Source organism: Rhinichthys klamathensis, unplaced genomic scaffold (genome assembly GCF_029890125.1).
Source record: "Rhinichthys klamathensis goyatoka isolate OS25496 unplaced genomic scaffold, OSU_Roscu_1.1 h1tg000160l_1, whole genome shotgun sequence".
In the NCBI taxonomy this organism is placed as follows: domain Eukaryota; kingdom Metazoa; phylum Chordata; class Actinopteri; order Cypriniformes; family Leuciscidae; genus Rhinichthys; species Rhinichthys klamathensis.
In genome coordinates this window covers 1,112,005-1,137,735 of record NW_026606694.1, presented here as the reverse complement: position 1 = coordinate 1,137,735, position 25,731 = coordinate 1,112,005, and the positions used below count along the sequence as shown (strand labels likewise).

The window sequence follows — 25,731 nt, the reverse complement described above, 5'->3', positions numbered from 1 at the left end:
CACACAGCTCCACTTACATCAAACTGACATGAGTTTTCTCACTTCTTTTGCACATCTGAGTGACATTTCACTTTGGACCATGTAGACATACTGGTTAAGCACTACACAGAATTGAACTCATAGGTTTTTTTTTTCTTTCAGCTGAGAGACTCCTAGTTGTTCTTCGACTAAACTCAGTGCAATAAAAAAAAACCTTTAGTTACAGTGCTCAGAAAATATGCAATGCAGTGTTAACGGACGGCGACGCTCCGCTCATCCTTAACATTAAATGTGGATGGAAACCTATGAATCACAAAGCACCAGTAATCTTCTCCAAACCATCACAACGTCTACATCAGACACTCAAAGATGTAACCAAAATGTTTGTTCCTGACAGTGAACATCAGAGCATCTGGGAAGTTAAACAGTAACACATTTTTTTTCACAAGAAACAATATTTTTCACTTTATTCATAGGTTTAAACATTTAAAAAATATGCAGCTTATTTTCTCTTAAAGGACAATTCTGGAGATACACGTACAAACGAAACAAAAAACAAAACAAAAAACAATTTGGTCATTGAACCACTCAAGAACCTTGTCATCTCACAGAGACCGTTACCATTTGCAAAATAAAGAGGTTCTCAAGCGCAGGGGCTCATGCTCAGGACACTGAGGGGAGAGGCTGGATACAAACACATCTGCGTGAATGAGAAAAGAATTTACAATGTCCAAAAGCTGACAATTCATTGTTGAACTAATAGTGCTGCAATATACATAACACTATAATAACATTAAGCATGACGCATCTAGGTAGATACAGTATCCCGTTTCATTTTCTCTTTTAAATGTCACCCCGACCCATATATATTTATATAGCGTAAATTTTCTGTTGCACTTGAATTAAAAAACTTATATCTGAAATAAATTTAAAAATTATACCTTAGCATTTTACTGTACACAGCTTACCCGACTACACAGATAACAAAAAGTCAAAAACTTCAAGGATCCTAAATTATGATACCATTCAAAGTCTATTCATATACAGTGTAACTTGTTTCTTTTTTTATACAACACATAATGAATAAATAAAAATAGAGTGATGTCGTGTACTCTGATGTCTAACACTGTTCCCTTGGGAATAACAGAAAGGCTATTTAACAATACAAGAAAACACCAAACGGCCTTCAAGTCATATATTACCAATTTAAAAGGACTTTTCTGTTGAGGAAAATCATTTTTTGTGTCTATTGCAAGCAGGAGGTTTATAAAGCTGTGGCTGTCTATAAAGAGTTTCAAAAAAAAACAAAAAAAAACAATTCTATTGTTTTTCGATTAACCTGACTTCACTGAGAAATTAAAATGAGATATTCCTGAATACGTTTTCATGACTAAAAACGCTTGAGCAAGACCTCTTACTACATGCAACGGTATAGCGCCATCTTGTGGCAGAGTCGTATTCCTCTTTTAGACAGTCAGTCGTTTACCGTACTAATTTGCTACCTTGTTCGAAAAACGTGATACTTTTTGACAAACTGAATGCATAGAGAAAGAAAAACATTACATGTTCAGTATCACTTTTAGAGAAGGATACAGAGAATTCAGGTTCAGGTAGGCACAGCCAATAACACATCGGACAGAAATAGAGGCTAAACCTTACGAACAAACCCAGGTCGTTTAACTGCAGTAATACAGATGTTGCAAAGTGAATAAAGTTCACACATATAAGAAGTACACCCTAAAACGGTCCACATTTACAATGCAACTCATATAATACTGCTGGAGTGTGTGAGGTCCACCTGTATCGTACATCTACATAGGTTTATCCATAAGGTCAGGTAGGGGTCAGGCTTGTGATCTGTCCTGTGTTAAATATTCAGAATTGGTCCAAAATATGCAGACTTGCATGGATCAAAGATGCTGTTTAGTTGTCTGCGATGTATTTTCCTATGGTAAAAGAATAAACAATTGTACATTTGAAATAAATGCATGCAGTGTAACTTATTTTCGTAACCAAAATAACCGAACTCTGACTCTCTGGAAGATTCTTAGGCCCAAAAACAGCTGTCACGCGCATAACTCACCTGCTGCAAACCTCTTCTTGATAAGGGAAAAACGATATCCAAGGCCAACCAGTTCGATGTCACAGCCTGACAGAGTGCTGCCCTCACTGGTGAACTGCACTGCCACAGGGGCGGGTTTACTGGGACCCTCTGTTAGCTGGAAACGGGCCAGCAGAGATCCGACACCTGAACATATGAGAAAAGAAATAGTCAACTTATTATTATTTATTATAGATACTGTATATACACTATCGTTCAAAGGTTTGAGGTCAGAAATGAATACTTTTATTCAGCTAGGATGCATTAAATTGATAAAAGGTGGCAGTAAAAACATTTATGTTACTAAATGATTCAAATAAATGTTGTTCTTTTGACCTTTCTATTCATCAAATAAAAATAAAATAAAAAAACATGCATCACGGTTTCCATAAAAGTATTAAGCATCACATCCGTTTTCAGCATTGATAATAATATGAAATTATTCTATGTGATTGAATGATTCACTCATTTCTGAAGGATCATGTGACACTGTACACTGGAGTAATGATGCTGAAAATTCAGCTATGCCATCACAGAAAATTGCATTTTAAAATATATGAATTGTAAAAAGATATTTCACAATATTACTGTTTTTACTGTATTTTTGATCAAATAAATGAAGCCTTTCGTGAGGATAAGGGACTTATTTAAATCTTACCGACCCCAAACTTTTGAACATCAGTGCATATACAAGCAAAATTTAATCATGATTCTCACCTCCATTCTCAGACTTCTGCGAAATATCAGGAATCTTCCATAAGATTCTCTGCTGTTCCGCATTCCTATAAAGGTACCAATAAGATTAGTATATTATCTAGAAAGAAAGAAAATTGTCAAACGATCTCTTCCATCAAATCTAGAACTATTCAGAGTATAATTTTTCAAACTCTATAACTAAAGTACAATGCACACTTTTCACATTTCAGGGGGGTTCTCAAAAGTGGAAATCGTCGTAGTAGGGAGAAGACAGCAAATTACATTTTTGTATTCCATTTAGTCTAATAGCAAAAGAAAAATCTGTAGCATTTCCACAACTTTCCACTCTCACAGCAGCATCAATTCTCATTTTTCTCTCATTACTGCCAAGGTAATATAACGCCAACAAGTATACCGTTATAACAAGTATAACGTTATAAATGTATACATTTTTGGAAACTTTACTAGATTTGTGATGTTGATAACCGTGGAATCGCATCATCATCACAGTCTGTGAAAAGGGTCCATCATAATGCTTGATTTTCACAATGACGATTTGTCATTTCTAGAAGAGTCCCTCACCAAGCAGCCGGAGGAAGCACAGCCTGCAGTTTGCTGACGCCTCCGTCCACAGGGATGAGGAACTGAACATTGTTGAGGGCGACAGGAGTGGTCATGGCCCCACCGTTGTATTTGTAGTCTATCCTCAGGTCGGTACTGGTGGGCTCACACCTCCAGCTCACTGCTAGATTTAGAGGAGTGGACTGTAGACCCTTCGGTAACACCTGATGCACAGAGGGAAATCAAGTGGTAGATGATCCTCAAATATCACAAAAACAATAAAAGCAAATGTTGATTTTGTTCATTTAAGTTGGTTTTTAAGGACATTTTTGTTTACTCGTATATGATAAACTGAACTGAATCAACACTGACTTGACAGTTTTTTTTTTTTGATCTGCAGAATCTTATCTTATACTTGATGACGTTTGCATCACTGATCGTTATTTTGATGTTTATCGCCATGAAGCTGCTTTGAAACAATCTGTATTGTATAAAGCCCTCTAGAAATAACTACTTGATGTCCGAAGTAAAATATGGGTCCCAAAGCAAATCTAATTGAGAATGGTTTATATAAGATATAGGGCAAATACCTGTTGTAGATTTTCTAAAACCGAATATGACTACAGGTGCCCTTATGTCTGTGGTCGATACTTCTTTGAGGTTCGGTTCTTCTCACCTGATATTTCAGCATGTCTACATTGTAGTAAGTTGCCTGTGGTTTCTGCTCCGACACTTTCTTTAAATGGGTCATCAGGTTTGGCATATTCACCCAGAACTCCTTTGAGTTTGGATTTGGCTGTGTGCTGTCACTGTAGGGAATTTGAAAGCACATTCAATCTTCAAATCCTACTCAAATGAAATAAACAAATAGGCATTATCGTTTCTTACTTACAACTAACCTTAAACCAAACCCTAACCCTATAATAAGTACATGTAGTTTCATTAGAATGATTTCTGAAGGATCATGTGACACTGAAGACTGGAGTAATGAGGCTGAAATTCAGCTTTACCATCACAGGAATAAATGACAAATTTCACAATATTACAGTTTGTACTGTATTTTTGATCAGCATAAGAGACCCCAAACATTTGAGGGGTAGTAATGCTTTTGCAAAAACAGTAAATGATCACATCCCCACAGAAAACAGAGAATGATATACTACCCTCCAAAAGTGTTGAATCACATGTGATTAGTCATACAGTACATGAGTCACCCTCAGCTGACTGTGGGCAGCACACGGATGATTCTGAAGTGAGATCTCCCCCTGAGAAGATGCGCTTAACTATACTTAAAGGGATACTCCACTTTTTTTGGAAATAGGCTCATTTTACAACTCCCCCAGAGTTAAACTGTTGAGTTTTACCGTTTTTGAATCCATTCAGCCGATCTCCGGTTCTGGCGGTACCACTTTTAGCATAGCTTAGCATACATCATTGAAGTGGACAAGACCATTAGCATTTCTAAAAAAAAAATGACCAAAGAGTTTCGATATTTTTTCTATTTAAAACTTGACTCTTCTGTAGTTACATCGTGCACTAAGACCGACGGAAAATGTAAACTTGCGATTTTCTAGGCTGATATGGCTAGGAACTATACTCTCATTCCTGCGTAATAATCAAGAAACTTTACTGCCGTACCATGAGAGCAGCAGGCGTAATGATATGACGCAGCGCCTGAAAATAGGCTACCTTCCGTCAACACAACGGAACTATTTTCAGGCGCTGCGTCATATCATTACGTCTTAGTGCACGATGTAACTAAAGAAGAGTCAAGTTTTAAATAGAAAAAATATCGAAACTCTTTGGTCATTTTTTTTTTAGAAATGCTAATGGTCTTGTCCACTTCAATGATGTATGCTAAGCTATGCTAAAAGTGGTACCGCCAGAACCGGAGATCGGCTGAATGGATTCAAAAACGGTAAAACTCAACAGTTTAACTCTGGGGGAGTTGTAAAATGAGCCTATTTCCAAAAAAAGTGGAGTATCCCTTTAAGTATTACCATGAGTTACAAACTCTCCTTCCATTACTAATTATGAAAGTCCATAAGCAACAATTCATACATTTCATGGCTGATGCTTAAAGGATTAGTTCACTTCAGAATAAAAATTTCCTGAAAATGTAGTCACCCCCACGTCATCCAAGATGTTCATGTGTTTCTTTCTTCAGTCGAAAAGAAATTAAGGTTTTTGATGAAAACATTCTAGGATTTTTCTCCATATAGTGGACTACAATGGGGTACAACGGGTTAAAGGTTAAAATTGCAGTTTCAATGCAGCTTCAAAGGGCTCTACACGATCCCAGCCGAGAAATAAGGGTCTTATCTAGCGAAACGATCGGTCATTTCAAAAATAAAAAAATAATATATATATATATATATATTTACTTTTTAACCACAAATGTTCGTCTTGCACTAGCTCTGCGATGCGCCACGCATTGTTCTGGTTCCGTAGGGCGAAAAACTCTTTTTTTATCTAATTTTGTCCTCCAACTTCAAAATCGTCCGACATCGTTGTTTTACCTTTTATTTATATATTTTTTTTGTAAAGGGCGTTTCACTTAGTCTTTGCACGTTCGCTTTGTAAACACTAAGTCTGTACTTCCGCCTACGTCGCATGTTACCTTTCAACTTGATTACGTAATGTGTGGCGCATCACAGAGCTAGTGCAATACGAGCATTTGTGGTTAAAAAGTATATAAATGTTGTTACGATCGTTTCGCTAGATAAGACCCTCATTCCTCGGCTGGGATCGTGTAGAGCCCTTTGAACCTGCATTGAAACTGCAATTTGGACCTTCAACCCATTGTACCCCATTGAACTCCACTATATGGAGAAAAATCCTGGAATGTTTTCCTCAAAAACCTTAATTTCTTTTCGACTGAAGCTGAACATCTTGGGTGACGTGGTGGTGAGTAAATGATCAGGACATTTTAATTCTGAAGTGAACTAACCCTTTAACTTGTGTGACTAATAAGGACATTTGTAATGATCACTAATCAATACATACTGTATGATGGGGTTTAAGGTCTGTGAAGGTTCTGTTGTAGGTGATGTTAGATCAATGTTATTACCAGCACAGTAACTGTGGGTTAGGAAGGACGTGTTCCAGACGACTGTAGTTGGTTATGCTGAAGGTTAGCACAGCGGGCGAGGGGTTATTTGCAAAATGCCTTGTGATGCCTGCTGGGAAGGACAACACCATCTCTCCGGTGATCTTCACCACACACCTTAGAGAGCGACATTATTAAACACGTACATAAGGAGAGGTCTGGTGTATGAAACAGTGTTAGAAACAGAGAGATCAATAAAACATTTTATGTGCTGTAATAAAGTGAATAAGAAAGAAAAACAGATAAACAGAAGAGATTAGCAAGGGAGAAAGATGACGTTCCAATACTTAAATGTGCTTTCAAAGTAAGGCTGTGTCCAAAACAGCTGCGGCCATATCATATTCATGTACATATTTATTATGATGCTTACATTGCAAAGCCATTAAAATAATAATAATTAATGTACAAGTCATAAAATGTAACTTATTTATTTAAATGTGGGGAAGGAAAATTAACTATTTAACTGACTCTAGCTTCTTAACTTTAGCAAGGATTAAACTATTAAAACTTAATATCGTTTTTTTTTTCTTAATATATATATTAAAATTTGATCAAGAGCTAAACTGTAACTGGGATCAAATCAAACTCACTACCTGAATTCGGTCACTGAGTGCGCCAGAAGGGCTTCTGCTTTTGCAAAATTTGTGCTTGTTGTTTAATAATCATTTGAAACTTAGCAAACTGGCTGTTCCAGTAGAAATGAAAACATTTATTTTGAACTGTAATGGAAACTATGCACAAACCATAATTAAACAATTTAATAATCAATTAAAAAGGAATTTATACCTGTATGATATTATTATGCTGTAGCAACATTGACCAGCGGTTTGGAAAATGAATGGATGGATGATTCAAATGCAGCGGGAATTCATTTGGCGCAACCCTCAAAGTGCATTATGGTTATTCTCTAGCCACTGAGTGTACATTGGTTTTATACTTGTTATTGGGGTGCATTATGGGACTGAATAAGAGCACTCGATAATGTCCACTATTGTTTCAGACAACATTACAAATGGCTGTTCCCTCAAAGAGTGCTCTATTTAAGGGTATAGGACACAGCCTTAGACTGCAACACAAAATACAGACAGACACAGATATCTAAAGGCCAGCTGTATGTTCATGTCATTTAATAATATCTCTTACTAAAATGTTCTAGGTGTGCATTTCTCAACGAAGAAACGGATAAATAATCATTTTGTTCTTTATTCACACACAAAGTAGAACTACAGAGCTAGATGTGAATCTGTTTTGAGATATCGTGTCATACTTATTGAGGTCAGCTCCTTTGAAGTAGGCACTGACTGTCTCTGTGAAAGCTGCAGCCACAGGCAGCGTGTCCTGGGCCCCCATGGTGAGGGGACTGGGCCCTCGCGAACAGCCTGAGAGAACAAAAACACGCACACACACACACCACAGACTCCGAGTCACAATGTGTTTACAGACAAAAACACAATTTCGATCAGTCACTGAGCTACATCACAAGAGGCAAATACATGGGTGACAAAGAATGAGAGAAATGGAAATACAAACAAATAAGACAAACAATACAATCAGCAGCTGACAAAACGAATTTCTTCCTTTGTATTTTAGCAAGGCGCTTGAACCCAGACCTAAAATCTAGCACAATGCCTTCTCCAGATGAACACTATTTTCTGCTTATTTGTCTTGATCACATTGTTAGGACTTGCCAGTAAAAGTGTTCAAGTTTATTTTCTTATTTTGAGCTTATTTTCAATGCTGAAGATTACTGTGGATTTCACCTAATGCCCTCTCAAAGGACAGATCGCTCACTTTGGGCATAGCAAACACAACGCAGAAAAACAACTAAATTGCCGACGAGTGTCTCTTTCGCACTAAATGCGTCAGGCAAGAAAATGTAAATTCACGCCTGTTAACTGGATAACTAATTTCAAAAATAAAAACATAAAAATAAATAAAGACAAGCATTTTGGTTGTTTATATCGTTAAATTTTTCTCTTTGAAAGTCAACAGCAAAGACATTGGTAAATAAAGTAGCATTAAAACTATAAAGTATATCTGTATTATTTAACGTATTAATTATTGTCGTTAAGTTTCAGTGATTAGGAAACGATCCTTAACGTAAGGACACTTATTTCACATTTAAAAATCTGCCTTTGCATTATAAAACAAAATACCAAACCAAGTCGAAAAGTTTGCTTTATCTGCTTCAAATAATAATAGAAAAGGTACAGTATAGTGGCATTTTTAGCAAGATGAAACATGGTTTGATATATTTTTCAGTGTGGCTTAAGCGTTCAAAAGTGTCTAAACATTACTGTACCACGGTATGTTTACACAGAGGTTTGAACTGTGGTAAACAGTGAATCACAGTCACAAGGTGATTTTTGACCCGTTTTTCAGTATTTCTTTTTTAACAGAATGTAATACAATTTATGCTTTTTTACGTGAAGCCGTTTCTAGTCTTTATTGAAATGCTTGAATTTGAATGCAAGTCTATTAATTTGTATTTATAAAAAAGAATGGAAGAGAAGTTGAATGGAAGTTGAAACAGATAACACTCAGCTTCAATGGCATGCACCTGAAGCTGAAGCAATGTGTTATGATGATCCAAGACCAAAGTCGAAATGAAAAGTTCAAAGCAGACGAGCCACAAGAACCAGAAGACATATTAGTGACGCAGGAGGAAATATGATGGTCGTGAAGGAACAGAAAAGCTGCCAGTGACTGTAAGATGAACAGTTAAATGGCAAAGCAGATATACAGAGCAAAGCAGATGTCATGGTGATTTGATGAAGGAACGAATGCGTGAGAAAGGGGGGAGTCAGATGTCAGATGAGACTTGAGTGTGCACGCGCTACGTCCTTAGATATAAACCCCAACTTACCTTCAAAGGTTAAATAAAACTTGCCTCTGTCAAACCACACGAGGGAGGGCTGGTCTGTCTCTGTGTTGGAGGGGGAGGAGGTATAAGGACGGGGGGAGTGAGGAGAGGCAGGGAAGGAGAAGGGGAGAGAAGGACAGTAGCGTGAGTCACACACAGGTCCATCATACGGCACAATGATGGGGGCCGGGGGCACAGGTCAAAGGTCAAAGATGGTCACAATTATCTTTAGATGGGGATGAATATGATGTGTGAGACATTCACAAAAGGGAAAACAATAAAAATAGTTCAATCTTTGTGTAAGTATCAGTCATTTTATTTGCAGCAAGACGAATTACGGATTTAAGGTGCTATTAGCTTCAGATTTATAGTTGTTATTAATAAGGATCCATGTGCAAACTTCAATTTTTTTGAGAGCTGGGAGATTCAAAGAGTGTACAAAAATGATATTCTATCAAATATTTTAACCTTCTGATTCGTTTATAATATCAGGACAGATGAACGCTTGAGATGATTTGAGCTGCTTAGAAACGAAAGCCTCTGGATTCAAGGATGATGTTAAACAGCTTATTTTTTAACTTTTGAAGGAATAGATCATCCAAAATGAAACGTTCTGTAATAGTCACTCACCCTTTTGACATTTTAAACCCATATACTGTAACTTTTTCTCTAAAATTGACAAAAAAGCACCCTTGCATTTACGTGTATTCATTAAGAAGATGATGGTGTCTAAAGCAACTTGACAATAAAGTATCATAGCACAATATTCCAAGTCTTCTGAAATTTTTCGTGAAAGAATTGTTCTTCATTTGATTCTTGAGTTTAATGATCCTGGCTGGAGAGGAAGATTATCAGTAAATCGTGACTTACATTTCAGTCTGTTCCTCAAACAAACTTAAATCAACATATACGTTTATGGTGCTTTTATATTGTTTTTGTTATTTCAGTTGTTCTATGGAAGAATTAATTGCGAAGGGCTTTAGAACAACATGAGTAAATTTCATTTTTGGTTAAACTATTTCTTTTAAAATAGGTATTTAAAAAGTGCTTTTGGTTACATCTTCACAATATGGACCTAATAAGCTACAGATTGCGTTTTGTTAAACGTATATGGTGTATAGGCCTATTTCTTCATGTCTGATATGTGAATTGGATGAGGTAGCTGCAGTAGGGATGATGGGCAACAGGGGGTGGTAATGGGTGACACAAGTGGGAAAAGCAAATGAGGGCTTCTTCTACTGTGCTGGAGAGTGGTAATACAACTTTAGACAAAACCAGGACCAGGACTATGAATGAAGTGAAGATCACTTAAGCAATGAGAAGATGCGAGTTGTACAATAATGCTGAGCATCTCAATGCGTAATCTTGAACTGTTATATTGATGATTTTTGCATATTGCAACCCAGGGAGATCTAACATCTACTTTTAAGCAAATACAATGAATTAATGACTCATTAATGACTCTAAATGTAGTTCTTACATTATAGGATTTAAAAAAACTGTTTAGGAAATTGGGAGAGAGAGATAAAACACAGTAAATGATCCTCTGGTGATAATCACACCCTTGCAGATTAGTCTTAATTTTTGACAATAATAATTGCGAAGAAAATTATGTATGTCATCCTCTGAGCATCTGGCACTTTATAGTCAGAGATATCAAGTAGGAATATCCCACATTTGAATTTGAATGAAATGCAGCATAGGATAATGAAGATAAAATTTAAATATGTGAATTTCACCTGTGAAGACTAAATTTATGTGGCAGTAAAGCTCGACCTTTGTAACATGATGATGTTAGAAATGCTTTTATCCAGGTGCAACATCTGAGAGCTCTCCACTCAAACGTATGTGGAGGCAGGCATACTGATCAGCACTGCTGCCACTTGGGCCAAATTCCAGACCGCACTTCAAACACTGAGAGGATGTGTATGTGTGTGTGTGTGTGTCATCTGTTCAAGCAGCATGGTGGTGCTCTTTGAGTTTTCTGAAGAGTCTACAGCCAGACAGATGCTTTTCAGGGACTAAAAGACTCTTCTGTTCCTGGTTCTTGATGTCAGTGTGGGGTGTTACAGATGGAGCAGTCTCTGACATGGATGATGGGCTAAATAGACATGTCATCTTTCATGGATGTGAAGAGCAAAATATGGCAGAAAGAATTCAAAATGGATGTAAAAGTAAATACTGTGGCAAATAGTGTTTTAAAAAAATATATATTTATGTGCTAAAAATGCCAGTCTTTAATTAAAGGAATATTCTGGGTTATTTATAACCTAATGTCTATGGACAGAATCTGAGGTATGCTGCTGATCACTACATAAAGTACAAGTTTATAAGAAATAAACAGTAAATGCATCATTTTATACAATAGCAGCAACAGCCATATGACAAAAGACAGTTCAATTTATTATTAATAACAATCATAATAGTTATTCTGCAAAGTATATAGTTCAATAACCTAACTGTAGGATTTTGCAGTTGTTAAGCAACATTATTATGTAAAAATTCATTTAGAATATCCAGTCACAGTGTGTGACTGTGTGTTTATTATTTTTTTAATTTACAATAATTCACTATATGTATTATTTTTCAACAGCTTCAAATATGGCTCATCCAATCAGAATTGAGAATACGAAGTATACATTTTTTAGTTACCAAATATATTACTAAGAGTTCAACTTAGCTCATGTTCCATGTCCCAACGAAAGCATCCATGTTCACTTTTTTAGCTGCTCAGACATGAGTTGAATATAACTGCACAGATAAGGCTGTATGCCGTTTTTATCACACTAGTCTGCTAACAAGCCTCCATTCAATTGTTATAGTTATTCTTACATTAGTTACGGTTTGTGCTGTGATAGTAGCATATTTTTAAAAGTTTCTTATCTGTACTGCCAGCTCTAATGCCAAGCTTCCATTATAAATGTATTTCTGTAATCGACAACAAGCCAACAATTCTGCCAATAGACATTAAGTCGCAAATGACTTGTTAAATTCCTTTAAAGACTCTTTATGTGAAAATCAACTCATTTTTAATCTTATTTACTAGTTTAGTCACTGGTGGAAAAAAAAAATATCACCATGAATGAGCTATGCTCTGACAACTGACTCTATGGGTAATGTAACCATTTGTTACATTGTTGAATCAGTGGTCTCCATCCCATCCATTAAATCAGGAGGGTTTCATAGCGTACCTGCTGGAACGTCTGCCCGTCTCTCAAAGTTGGGAAGTTTGTCTACAAAAGCGTCATCTTCTGACATCAGACAAATACGTCAGCCCAAAAGACAGGACAAGAAAGACGACAAAACACACACAAAAAAATAAAAAAATAAACGTAATTCAAATTAAATGACAAATAATTGCAAATAAAAACTAAAAAGTAACAAGTCATTAAACTCAGACGTCACAATGTATGCATGGCACAGATTTAAAAGACTAAAAAAGACGATAACTGAAGAAAATGTGAATGGAGTGGTAAAAAAAAAAAATCCAAAAGGATAAAAAAAAGAAAAAGAAAAAGATGGAATAGCTCAAGCACCAGATAGACCAACATCCATGAAAAGCTCTAGATTAATAAACTCTTGATTCACATGACAAAACTGTTTGCAAATCTCAGGAAAATATGGAACAAAATCTTTCCCTGCCTAGCATCAATGAAAGCTTCCAATAAAAGCATTCAGACTGGTACAGCAGATGCCATACATGGCATTTTGAAAAGTCCAGCAAAGACACATTGGCTTGGTTTCACAGACAGGGCTTAGAGCGTTTTCACACCTGAAAGTCCGAACCAAAGTTCACGTTTTGATACATTTTATACTTTCAGAAAGTTTTGGTTTGGTTTCACACTGCAATTATGCGAGCGCACTAAAGAACTTTACGTGACATACTTGCGTCCTGTCGTCATCATCTATGTGAGCTGCATCTTGACATTAGGCTTGTTTGAGATGAGCAAAATCTGCGGAGAACCGACCACCGGTGATCAGCGCGAGATGCATGTGTCCGAGTGCGGTCCGCCTTGCTCTGATGTCATGCTGACGTATGTCAAAAAACTCTCGCGACCGCAAGGCGCACGTGTCGGATTCTGCAGTCGCGCGCAGTTGCTCTCCACCGACTTCGCTGATCAAAAGCACGATGGGAAACGACCGGAAACGACTTGATGACGACACAGCTTAATGCTCATTGGTTTAAACAACCGTGATGTATTGTTCTCTTTTAAAAACATTATTTTAAAACTCTGATATCATGTTTTATGTGTATAAATTATGTGTGGATATTCCCAAACTCTCTCACAGTGCGATCTATGTGATGTAATATATTTTTTCTGTATTAAAGAAAAAAATATTGATAAACACGTAGGCCTATTTAAAATGGAATTAAATAAGTACTTTGGGTGTCTTGTTCATTATATTTATTTTCATATAAAAGCAACAAAACTTAAATTACATCCAGTTTATTAGCAACACCGTGCACGGGCGTGAATCCCGTGAATCCCGCGATATCCGCCTTTGATCTCACAGGTGTCTGATCCACTGCGAGAACATGTGCGAGAAGAGAGATCTATCCGGCTTGCCTGCGCTTTTTTCACTCCTCCCCTCACTGCAGCCGCCTACTCTCGCATACATTTCAGGTGAGGCAAGGCGCATCTCAAACAAGCCTATTGATTGGTTTTGTAAATGGACGTGCGTCTGACGTCAGCGTGTTGTCAATTCGGCGGGTAACTTTGACAACATGAATGAACAGACGCATATCGTTGCAACTATATTGTTATTTTTATGGAATAATTACCTGCAGCACCAACTATACACAAGGCTAGTTCAAATTCGCCAAATGAAAGTCCTCGTCGTGCGAACATTTTATCGTCGCCGGCAGGAAAGGAGGAGAAGACTGCAAGTTGACTTCTTATTATGTCATCAGACCATACTTCAATTAAAAACCTCGTCTCTTCCTCTCCCCATGTGCTACCACCTTCCTGTAAAAGGTCTGAAAGTCCGAACCATACAGAAATGCTTTCACACTAGAAACGAACCAAACCTTTGTTCAGTTTGATCCGGACCGAGACTACCTCTTTTCGTCGGACCAAATTTCATCGGTTTGGTCCGGACCGTGGTCCGAGGTAGGTTTCACACCTGTAATTTTGATTCGGACCAAACTGAAAAGTCCGAAAGTCCGGACCAAACAAGGTAGGTGTGAAAGGGCCCTTAGACTAAGCCAGGACTAGGCCTTAGTTAAATAAGAGTATTTAAGTGGCTTTTATAAACGTGCCTTAGAAAACACATTACTGGTGTGTATCTTCAGACAAAACAAAGGCACTGATACATTTTAAGATATGTCACTGCAAGTTAGCTCAAACATGCATTTTAGTTAGTATTTTTTTTTTTTTTTGTAAATCGCATAACGCCGTTTTAGGCCTTTGTTTATTTTTTACAATGTAAAGATACATACAGATTAAGAATTTTAGGGATTATAATTTAACTAATATAATATAATATATAAAATATCCAATTAATCCCAGCAATATTAAACAAGACATAAAAATGCACAATAGGCAAACAGTCATGCTATTATTCAGTCTATGATATGCAAAACTGTATTTTCAGCAAAGCAATGAATCATTTCCAGCGATCTAATACATGACTGCAGAATGCTGTAGATTTCACTTCAGTATTATAAACTAAACAGCAGCATCATCAGCATCAGCAGCATCACCATACTGTTTTACTCTAAACTAAAACAAAGCTGTGAAAATATCATTACAGTGAATTCAAAACTGTGATAAATACTGAGCACTATGGCACCTTAAGAAACAGAGGCTCCTGTTACACTGAATTCTAGATAAAGGCTGATTTCCAGAGCAGACACATAAAGACGGAGCAGCATCGCAAAGCAGAGAGAATGATGGGAAATGGAGTCACACCTGACACAGACACGGAGAGCTCTTTACCGACGGTGGGAGTGGTGGCAGCACTCAGAGAGTTGGTGGAGGAGATGGAAGAGGTGCTCTCCGCACGGGCCAGCGGAGCCAGAGGAGGGGGGCTTGACGAGTGTACAGGGGGGCTGAACGGCCGATTCTGATAGGAAAAGCAGGGAAAAGAAAGAATAGACAGAGGGGATATTCAGTAACTAAAGAGTAGGAGTTTATCATTCTGGTCAGGTAATCAGGAGGAAATTTACTCTTTTTTGTTTCATTAAATAAAGAATTTTATTGAATGAAAACTAAATATGTAGTAAATGTCAACTTTTAGGCTGGGTCTGGTTTTCTGAGGAACGAGTTCTTACACCCTATAAAGGTTTTTAAAATTAATTGGGTCATAAAAGGGTCAGTGACACTGAGACTGTTGGGAACTAACAGGGACAGTAATATTTACCATTTGAAAGTATTGATTTTTTTTTATGTTATCACGTACCACATCCCCTACGCTTGGTTTCCCTGGAGGCAGTTTGGGTCGTGAGGGTGGCCGAGGTGGGGGAGGGGGAGGGGGAGAGCTGCTGGTAGCCAATGGGGTAGATGGGCGTACAGGGGAGGAGGAGCCTGTGGAGCAAGAGTATTCCATTAAAGCAAAGCCATACAAACAGTAACATGCATCAAGCCCATTCAAGAGTTCTACCTGATTTGGATAAAATGGCAATACATTAAAAAAAGTTATGATACTTGATCAAAATAGCCTCACAAATCATCTATAGAAAGCCAGGATGCTTAGAATATACTGTGGAAACAATGAAAACAAAACATTATTTGACCCCTCTTACTAAGAAGGCTCTCCTGTAAAAACTCATATAACATGGTGGTGACTAGAGCAGAACGACTTGAAATTCAGACTTAACTGAATTTATATGCATTTTCAATATACAGAAACTTTTGTTACTCCTTATTACCCAAGGGTATATTCTATAAATCAAAATGTGTTTATTCAATAACGTGGATTTTTTTATATTGGTGGTTGTCATTTTTTAAAGGGTTAGTTTACCTAAAATTAAATACTGATTATTAGTCATCATTCAAACCTTTCGTTCTTCAGTGACATACAGGAGACGTTTACCAGATGTCTGAGCTGCTCTCATTCAAATAATGAGAGTGGATGGAGACCAGCAGTTGTCAAGCTCCAAAAAGGACCAAAAAAGCATAATAAAAGAAGTCCTATTGACTTTAGCTCTATATTTCAGGTATTCTGAAGCCATATGATAGTTTTGTGTGAGGAACAGACTGAAGTATTCACTGAATTTATATATATATATTTTTTTTGGAAAATCTTGCTTGATAGCCATGGCTATCATTTACTTTCAAAGACAAGCTTTCTGCTAATAACTCATTTTGTGCTCCACAGAAAAAAAAACCTCGTTCGGGTTTCAAAATACAGGTGGGTAAGTAAATGATGACAGAATTCTAATTTTCGGGTGAACTAAACCGTTAATGTTCAGTGACCAATGGTCCGGTTGACTGTTTTATTTTTAGATCAGACTCACCACTTTCATTTCCACCAGTACTAGCTGGAGGAATGGGCCCTGGTGATGACACTACCGCCCTGTATGTAGGAGGTGGTGGAGGAGGAGGTGTTGAACGTGGTCCTTGACAAATCTCTTTGGGTGAAGTGCTGCTCTCACTGGGGTCCTCTTTAGATGGGATCTCATCAGGGCTTTTCTTGTCCTCTTGGTTCAGAACCAAGGGCGGAGGGATTGTGCGTACACTTGTCTCTATAGTGGTTGGCGGGCTGTTGGTTGAGTCTGATCGGGTCTCTGTCAGAGAAGCACATGACGAAAAGTCTGTAGTGGATTGAAAAAAATCATCTGGTGTTGGTGGGGGCGGGGCCTCTTCCACCGGAGGAGGCGGGACAGTTGGAGGAGAAGGAGTGGTGTCTTTGGGAACATTTGGAACAGGTGGGGGGCTTTCCCTGTGTGACTCACTGGAAGGAGGAGAAGGTGCCGGCTCTGCAGGAGGAGGTGAAGATTTTGGTAAAGAAAGGTTCGGCTCCTCAGATGGAGGGGGTGATTTAGGTACTGGGGGTGCTGGTTCTGCTGGGGGAGGCGGAGACAAGGGGAGTGGAGGTGCTGGCACTCCTCCTTCAGAGGGAGGAAGTCTTTCAGGTGACGCATCATTGAAGCAGACCCATTTGTCTTCAGCATCTTGACCAGGTTTTGGAGAGTCTTCTGGACCAAAGATGTTGTCCAGATCAGTTATAGAGGGCCTCTGTGAGGTCAGCCTTGAATTTTCCTCTTCTTTCTGTACATCTGCATCAGGTACCACACAGATATCATAATGGAACAGAACAAATTATTAGCAGGCCATAAACAGAAGGCAAGGCAAATGAAAAGGCAAGAGATAAAAGACAGAGTGCCAAAAGACAAGCACAAAATAAACCAATCACACACTTGTTGGGGTCCAATATTGGTATAGACCAGGGGGGTCCAAACCTGCTCCTAGAAGGCCAACATCCTGCAGAATTTAGATCCAACACACCTGCCTGGAAGTTTCTAGTATGCCTCAAGACCTTTATTATTTGGTTGAGGAGTGCTGAATTAGTGGCACTAAAATCTGCAGGACAGTGGCCCTCCAGGAGCAGTATAAGACCCCTGTTATCTGAGGCCTGGGTGGAGGGGGATCTTACCAGTAGGCTCTGTAGCAGGAGATTCAATCGGAGGAGGGGAGGTCGGCACATTCTTAGGCGGAAGCGGAGGCAGAGCTGCAATGACATTAGTGCAGCTAAGATAAGCTCTCACATACACCCCCCACCCCCCGTAGGCCATGTCTTCATGCCCCACAGCACCATGCAAAGGCAAGGTCTCATTCAGGCAGTCAGGGACAACAGAAAGGGACTGTGGCATGGGACGAATAGCTCAGACTCGATGATAACCCTTCACTCTCTGTGACCTAGAAGTTCACACTACTTTCATATTATTTAGGATGTAACCATTTTTTATGTTAATTTATGTAAGGATCACTTATTTGTTTAGTGTGTATCTACCAGGGCTTGCACAGACTAGTCAAATAGTCAATCATTTCTATGATTAGTTCTCTAGTCCAAGGGTTTTCAAATTAGGACCCGGGGACCGTCAGGGGGCCACAAGGGTGCTTAAAGGGTCATATAAAATTTGATAGAAAAAAGATTTTACTAGAGCTCTCAGAATTAACATGTTTATAAATTTGTTTTAATTAAACATACACCAAAGCTTATATGATTACTGTTTCATTCTAATTTCAAAAGACTGATTAGAAATTATTTATTTTATTCTATTGACATACCAAGTTTTTAGCAATGAGAAATAGAGTTGCATTAGTTCTACAACTAGTCTTTAGTCTGTTTCATATGGCAACAAAAAGATTATTCCTCTGTACACAAATTGCATCCATGTATGTGCATGTTATTAGCTTTGTTAAATTAATAGTTTAAGCACTTTACAATTTTTAACATTCTCACCGCATCGAACTCTCCAGCTGCCCAGACCGTTGAGGCAGCTAGTCTTTGAGTCATTGATAGAGGGTAAATACTGACTCAGTTCACAGTCGGCTACTTTCCTAGACAACTGGTCATCTAGTAAAAATGAGTAGTCATGTAAGCCCTAGTATTAACATATTTATGTAAATATACATTCAGAGATATATCACTATTAGAAGGCCAAAATTTCATTTATAATTGTAGCCTTAAGCTTAACTTAAGCCCACAGATACAGCTCAGCGTCATTTTGCTTTTTTTAAGCATAGGCACACATGAAAATAGGCCACGTTGAGTAAACCGTCACCAAAAGACATGAGTACAGGATGAGCTGGATGACTCTTTATTGCTTTCATAGCTAATGACTTGAGAAATTAGTAGGTTAATGGAGACTGCCAAAGGGGAAGTTAAAATGAAAAAACTGGAGGCAATCATGATTTTTCCATTCAGTCGACCGTTCACCATTTTGGAACTTATGGGTTTATGATACCAGGATGATGGCAATCATGCCACACAAGCAATGACTTACTTCCTGTAGGAAAAGGTGTTGCCAGTGAGGATTCTAGGTGTTGCTCAGGCAGGGGTGCACCCCAAACCTCAGGTTCCTCTATCACCGCTAATTTATGGAAAAGGACATGATACACAGTTGATGGGGAGCAGAATTAACAGCTGTGTGACTCACAGAGAGGAAGGAATCACCATGCAACACTTATCTATCCCTATATCTGTCATAAATGGCCAGTAAATCTAATTGTTTTAATCTCAACTGCTGCAAATGGAATTGAGTGGGTGGCAACACAACTAGTACGCACTGATGAATGTTTTGTTCTATAGTTCACATTACATAAAGCTAAAAACCAGTACTGATTTTATAAGCAAACAAACAGTACTTTTAAATACTTATAGCTGAAATATGAGCATCATCTTTATACCCTCTGTGAGTCTCCTGAAGACACATATTGTATATGACAGAAAAATATTTTTGTTCAAGTGAATAAAGTAACACAAAGAATCTGGGCCGTGATCAGCTTCTATTGGATTGTGAATGGTTAAAATCCAGTGACCCTGTAAATGACAGATCAACATCCATGAGCAGAACTAAGAGGTAAGGATATGGTGATATACTGTACCTTCACTAGTCTTCTGCTCATCGAAGGCTGTCTCCAGTGGAGGGCCGAATAAGGCTGTTGCATCCTCTGGCACTGGAGATTTCTTATTACTAAAATGGAGGAGAATTAAGCCAGATCTGCATGACTCATCAACACAGATGCAGACTAGTCACATTCAGGCTGCAACTCTAACAGTTTGTGATATAATCCATTTAGACTCAGTTAAACAACTACAATTTTTAAAAGACTCTTAAGTTGCAACAAGCATGGCTATATATACTGTAAGCATAGTTTTTTATTTAGAATGTAACTAGTTTTTATTTGTATTCTGTTTTGTATTTTGGTTTTCAATTGAGGTTTTACTTAGTTCAATCATGTCAACTCTCTGAATAGTTTTAACATGTTATTGAACATGGTAATGTTAATGTATTTGGTCTTGGCGGACTAGACCTGCTGCACTGATGCTGCTTTTGTTGATTATTGTTGCTGCAGAGCAAGTATGGACTTGCTACTGCTAATAGATACACAGACACACTGCTGTGAGCATGTAAGATATGCTGCTATTGCATAAATAGACACAAAATCTTGTAGCAGATCTCAGGTGGAGCTAGGGGAGGTGGAAGTTTCAGAGGAACTCTGATAGCACGCTGCAGGCTAGCTTACAGCAAACAATGAACCAGGCTGAATCCGAAATCACCCCCTATACCCTTAAATAGGGCGTTATTTTAGGGGATAGCCATTTGTAGTGGTGTCCGAAACCATAGTGAACGATATTGAGTGCACTTATTCAATCCCACATTACATTGCACTGCAATAACGAGTGTACAACCGATGTACGCTCAACGGCTGTCTGAATTCGCTCACTCCTTTTCATTCACTTCTTTAAGTGAACAGTATTAGTGGACTAACGTAGGGAATGGTGAATGGCGATTTCGGATTCAGCCCCAGGCTATTTTTTTGTTGAGCAAGCAATCTCATTGGCTTGCAGGATCAGCAGAGGCCAATCAGCTTGTGTCATGAGGTAATTATGTAATCGCTTGCGGATTGCATGTAAAGGACCTATCAGCCTGCGTCCTCAAGAGTTTAATGACTGAACTAGATATTTTAATTGGTAAATAAATACTTTGAGATTTTATTTAGTTTCAGTTCCAGAAATTGTAGTTACTGCACAAATTGTTCAATCTACCTATGATGACACACAATGCACTTTATCAGATACTGCACCATACTGAAAATAACACCATTAACATAACTAATATTTTTGTAAAATTCACACCAACACTACATACTGCAGTACTTGTGGACAATAAAATGTAATATAAATGCGCCATTAATGCTGCATTTATCATAAAAAAAATTTGCAGCAAAATTTATTTTACCTAGACCTAAATGCCATGTACAAAAAGCAACCTGTTTAATTGAGCAGTTATATTACAGTCAGGCTTGTGAGATTAATTAAATCAGACCATCCAGCTTTGGCTGAAAAAATATATTTTTATTTTTATTTTTTTTTATTTATTTATTTATTTATTTATTTCAAGCAAAATAGTGTGACAACAGAAAAGATACACAATAATAACAAATTATACACGTATGCTTGAAAATGGAGTGGGAAGAAGTAAAACAATTTTAATTTGTAATTTGCTTTAGTTTTTTTGGTACACATTTAGTATACTTCCAGTTTAATTTTTGGTCTTCTGCAAAGTTCATTTATTTTATTTTTATTTTAGTTAACAAAATAATTTTTTCTTTGCTAGTTGTCGTATTTGTAATCGTTTTTTGAACAATAATACCCTTAGAAATAACAGACAAAAAGTGTGTAAATGTGCGTATAGATACCTAGCAGGCTCGGGAGTGGGTGCAGGCGCAGGCGCAGGCGCAGGCGGAGGTGGAGGTGGAGGCGCAGATGCAGGTGCAGGCGCAGATGCAGGTGTTGTAGACGGGGCAAGAGCTGGTGCGGGCGTTGGAACAACACGTCTCGGTCGTGCAATTTCTTCACCTGAGAATAACATCATGTTCATATGAACACAAATACACTACACCTACTCCTACATATGCAAGCACACTTCTTTATTCACAGGATAATTTAATTCCAGACAACTATTTTTTGTCAGATTTAAATAGACATAGACAACAGACTCATAAACCTAAGAATAAATTGTATTAAGTGTACTTACTGGGGTTTCTTTTTGCCAGCCCCTGAAACAGACAGAAGGCCAAAACATTCATAAGACTAAAAGCTCATAACACCATTTCGCTCATCAGCTGAAAATATTGCATTGTGGGTAAATTTAATCAAGGGAATGGTGAGTCAAACTCAGACAGAGCCAATGCCTTGATGCCCAGTAAATTCCTTTTTCATAATGCATTCTACAGCTGACAGAAAATTCCTATGATTGACTGATGAACAATCTTATCTGACTCACTGATGCATTAGTAACAAATAACACTGTCATAAATGTTATTACATCACAGGTTCTTCATGGTGGATATGAATATCAAATAGACCACAGCATTTGTTTTTCCTTTTAAGTCAGAATGGCATTCTTTAGACTAAAAGGTGAGATAATAGATATCATACAGTATTAAGATTAAGAATCTTTAACATAGCTTATGCAAGGCTCTACGGCAACCAGCATACAAATTATTAAAAAGGCATTTGCTTGATTTCCAAAGTAAGCATTTTTTGGTGTCATAGAACTATAGCACAAAAGCAAGCATTATTTATATTCACATGGGCCTTTTATTAGGTAGAAAAGAACAGATGAGGGAGAAAAAGTGAATAAGAGTACTAATGTTAGCTTTTTAAAAAGTGACGCCTGTAAAGAGTAGTAGTTAATAAACTTTGAAAATAAAAATAATACTTTTTACTGGTCCTGACCTTTGCATCTTTATATGGAAATATCATCTATTAAGTCTCTTTAAACATGTAATATTTTGCTTATTTCATTAAATTGATAACATTGGTATCTTCACAATTCAAAAGTTCTCCCTCTGTATGACTGCTTCAACTGAATCATAAAGTGTTTCAAGCACTAGTGAACAGAAAAATTATTGTAAAAGGCACTTACCGGGCTACGTCTCTGTGACCAGCAAAAAGGAAGAGAGAAGAGACACCTAGTCAGAAAGTGATAAATCAGTAATACAGACTTCGATCAAAAGCAACCTCTGTTCCTGAACTGCATGTTGTGAATTAGACTATGTTCACCTTTATGCTGTGCTTTAGTGATGATTTTCAATTAAAGATCAGTTTTTTGAGACCCAATGAAGGCAGTGACAATTCAAGAGTGAATTACTTCAATTTTGATCTGTTTATTACATAAAACTACAATGTAGCTCGAGAAGGTATGAAACATCCAGATTTCAGGCATTTATGCACATATTGCCAACATTGCACCTGTGCAGTACTGCTTGTCTCAGCACTGTTTAGTCTTCAGAGGATCCCAAAGCATAGAAAGTATGAACTGCTCAGCTCACTACAAAGAGATTTCAAAGATTCGCCATATGGTGGGAAATTTTGTGGTCATGCATAATACTCCTGGACCAAATTCAGTTAGAATAGAAACGAAAGGACAAGAAATTTTTCCTTGGACATCTATTCTTTCCAATTTAACCTCATTATATTTATTTTTTTCCTTATTCCCCCTCCATCATAGTTGGATTAAGCCCAGGAACAAGGGTTCTAAATTCAGTCTGAGAGTTCTGAGTGATTAGGAATGATCCAATAGGCTGTAAGCAATGGTCACCACCAATCAGAGCCAAGAGTGGGCAAGCAAATAATTGGCATGCAACCAAATGCTTTAATATAAGAGCTGGGCTGATGACTTAGGCTGGTGGCCCACTCATTCAAATAATAAACAGAGGGAAAGTGTTGAAGTGAAACATGCATAAACAAACACCAGATGCAAAATGACATATATATCTATCTATCTATCCATCCATCCATCCATCCATCCATCCATCCATCCATCCATCCATCCATCCATCCATCCATCCATCATCTATAATGAAACTACAAAGTACAAACTGCACAGTCTATTCAGTCTATCGCCTGTTTCAATATCCAACAGTCCATCCCTAAACACACAAACTGATCCTAGATCAGTTCCTGACGGCATGTTAAACACCAAGCATGCAAACTTCACCATGCCAAAAGAAATGTTAGAAGAAGATGCCACTCTAAAAGAGGATAACGTATAAACAGCTTACCGGACTATTCCTCTATATCAGCCAGCATTAGAGTAAGGACAGATAGAAACAGAAAGACAGGCAGGGTAGAGACAGAAGAAGAGAGAGCATTATCGATCTACATTAGTATAGTGCTGCTGGTAAGCATGCACAAATACGTTACACGTGAATTTGAGAGGAATGACAAGGCAGAAATGTCTTCAAACACAGATTACAGTATGATGAAACACTGTGCAAACCCAGTCAATTTTTCTGTCAACCACAGATATCGCCTCCAGCACATAATATATCTCAGCTAATAAGGAGATCAGTCAAACGTGGCAACAGATCAAGATCTCAGTGAGTGACCTGAATGACTTTACTCATAGCTTGAGTGAACGCTACTAAATATATTAAAAATCAATTTAATAAGCACATTAAAGGAATGTTTCACCCAAAAATTTAAATTCTGTTATCAATTATTCATGTGGTTCCAAACTTATATTTGATTTTTATATTTCCATGGAACACAATATTATACACTACCATTCAAAAGTTAGGGGTCCTTCAGATTTTGAAAGAAGTTGTTTACACGGCAAGTCTTAATGCAAAGATGTGACCTAATGTCATTTTTTCTGTACAGCCTGTTTACATTCACTTTAGACATGACTGGTATCCAATATCTGCTTGCTAATTCTGTTGGTGATCACTTTACCATGTGACATTGTTGACCCTTAGGTATTGAATGGCCATACTAAAATTATTTTATAATTCACATCGGGTGGCCATGATTATTTGCCAGCATGGATAAATTAAAAGTGGTCATGGATGTTTGCAGCGCAAAATCTCATGGTTCAGATATAGACCGGAAAATAACGGTTATTTTCATTTGTTATTTTCGTAGCATGGTAAGAACTAAACTAAACTATTAAGTTTCCACCTCAGTAAAAATGCTGTGAGTTTTAGTCCTGGTGCATACAGGCACGTCTGCTTCATAATACAACATTATAAATCTACAGTATCTTTGTGTAAATTTTGGTATATAACAAATATAACTTTCAAAATGTGCATAGAAAACTATTTGACATTTACTGAATATACACTACTGTTTAAGAGTTTGGGGGGACTAAAAAGTTTGGTCACACTTTAGATTAGGGTCCAATTCTCACTATTAACTAATTCTTAACTACAACTTATGTGTTACCGCCTTGTGTTGGCTTGTAATTCCAAGGGAAATCTGGATAAACGTGTTTAGGTGTAGGTCGGATGTCCAGATATCGGATATGTATCTGATTTAAAACCACATTTGGAAGTGGCTCAGAACGGATGCGGAAAAATCGGATCTTGTGCGGATTTAAATGGTCTATTTTAACATCTTTAAAGCTGTAAATCATTCCTGTGATTGCAAATATGCAGTTTTTATTTATTTATTTTAGCTCAAGAAACATTTCTTATTATTATCAATGTTGAAAACAGTTGTGGTGCTTAACATTTTTGTGGAAACCCTGATACATTTTTTTCAAGATTCTTTGATGAATAGAAAAACTCCAAAAGAACAGCATTTATTTGGAATAGAATGTTACTAGAATGTCTTTACTTTACTTGAATTTAATATATTATTTTATATTTATATACAGAACATATATACATACATACATACATACATACATACATATTACTCAGCCCAAACTTTTGAACAGTAGTTTATTGAAGCATTTCCCAG

At 37.5% G+C, this 25,731-nt stretch overlaps 1 protein-coding gene across 1 annotated transcript in view; it reads right to left on the bottom strand.

Annotated features, from left to right (window-relative positions):
- Nucleotides 1–414: 414 nt before the first annotated feature.
- sgip1a (SH3GL interacting endocytic adaptor 1a) overlaps nucleotides 415–25,731 on the bottom strand; it is a 77,049-nt gene continuing 51,732 nt past the window's right edge. Inside the window, exons 7-24 of the mRNA XM_056258841.1 lie at nucleotides 24,051–24,062; nucleotides 22,913–22,924; nucleotides 22,019–22,040; nucleotides 21,726–21,840; nucleotides 19,863–19,951; nucleotides 19,262–19,348; nucleotides 17,908–17,982; nucleotides 16,769–17,530; nucleotides 15,712–15,836; nucleotides 15,222–15,375; nucleotides 9,313–9,372; nucleotides 7,714–7,825; nucleotides 6,408–6,563; nucleotides 4,014–4,146; nucleotides 3,359–3,561; nucleotides 2,798–2,862; nucleotides 2,063–2,227; nucleotides 415–1,925 (exon numbers count right to left, since the gene is read on the bottom strand). Of these exons, the coding sequence (XP_056114816.1) occupies nucleotides 1,903–1,925; nucleotides 2,063–2,227; nucleotides 2,798–2,862; nucleotides 3,359–3,561; nucleotides 4,014–4,146; nucleotides 6,408–6,563; nucleotides 7,714–7,825; nucleotides 9,313–9,372; nucleotides 15,222–15,375; nucleotides 15,712–15,836; nucleotides 16,769–17,530; nucleotides 17,908–17,982; nucleotides 19,262–19,348; nucleotides 19,863–19,951; nucleotides 21,726–21,840; nucleotides 22,019–22,040; nucleotides 22,913–22,924; nucleotides 24,051–24,062 (2,370 nt within the window). The 3' untranslated portion in view covers nucleotides 415–1,902. The remainder of the gene's footprint in view (nucleotides 1,926–2,062; nucleotides 2,228–2,797; nucleotides 2,863–3,358; nucleotides 3,562–4,013; nucleotides 4,147–6,407; nucleotides 6,564–7,713; nucleotides 7,826–9,312; nucleotides 9,373–15,221; nucleotides 15,376–15,711; nucleotides 15,837–16,768; nucleotides 17,531–17,907; nucleotides 17,983–19,261; nucleotides 19,349–19,862; nucleotides 19,952–21,725; nucleotides 21,841–22,018; nucleotides 22,041–22,912; nucleotides 22,925–24,050; nucleotides 24,063–25,731) is intronic.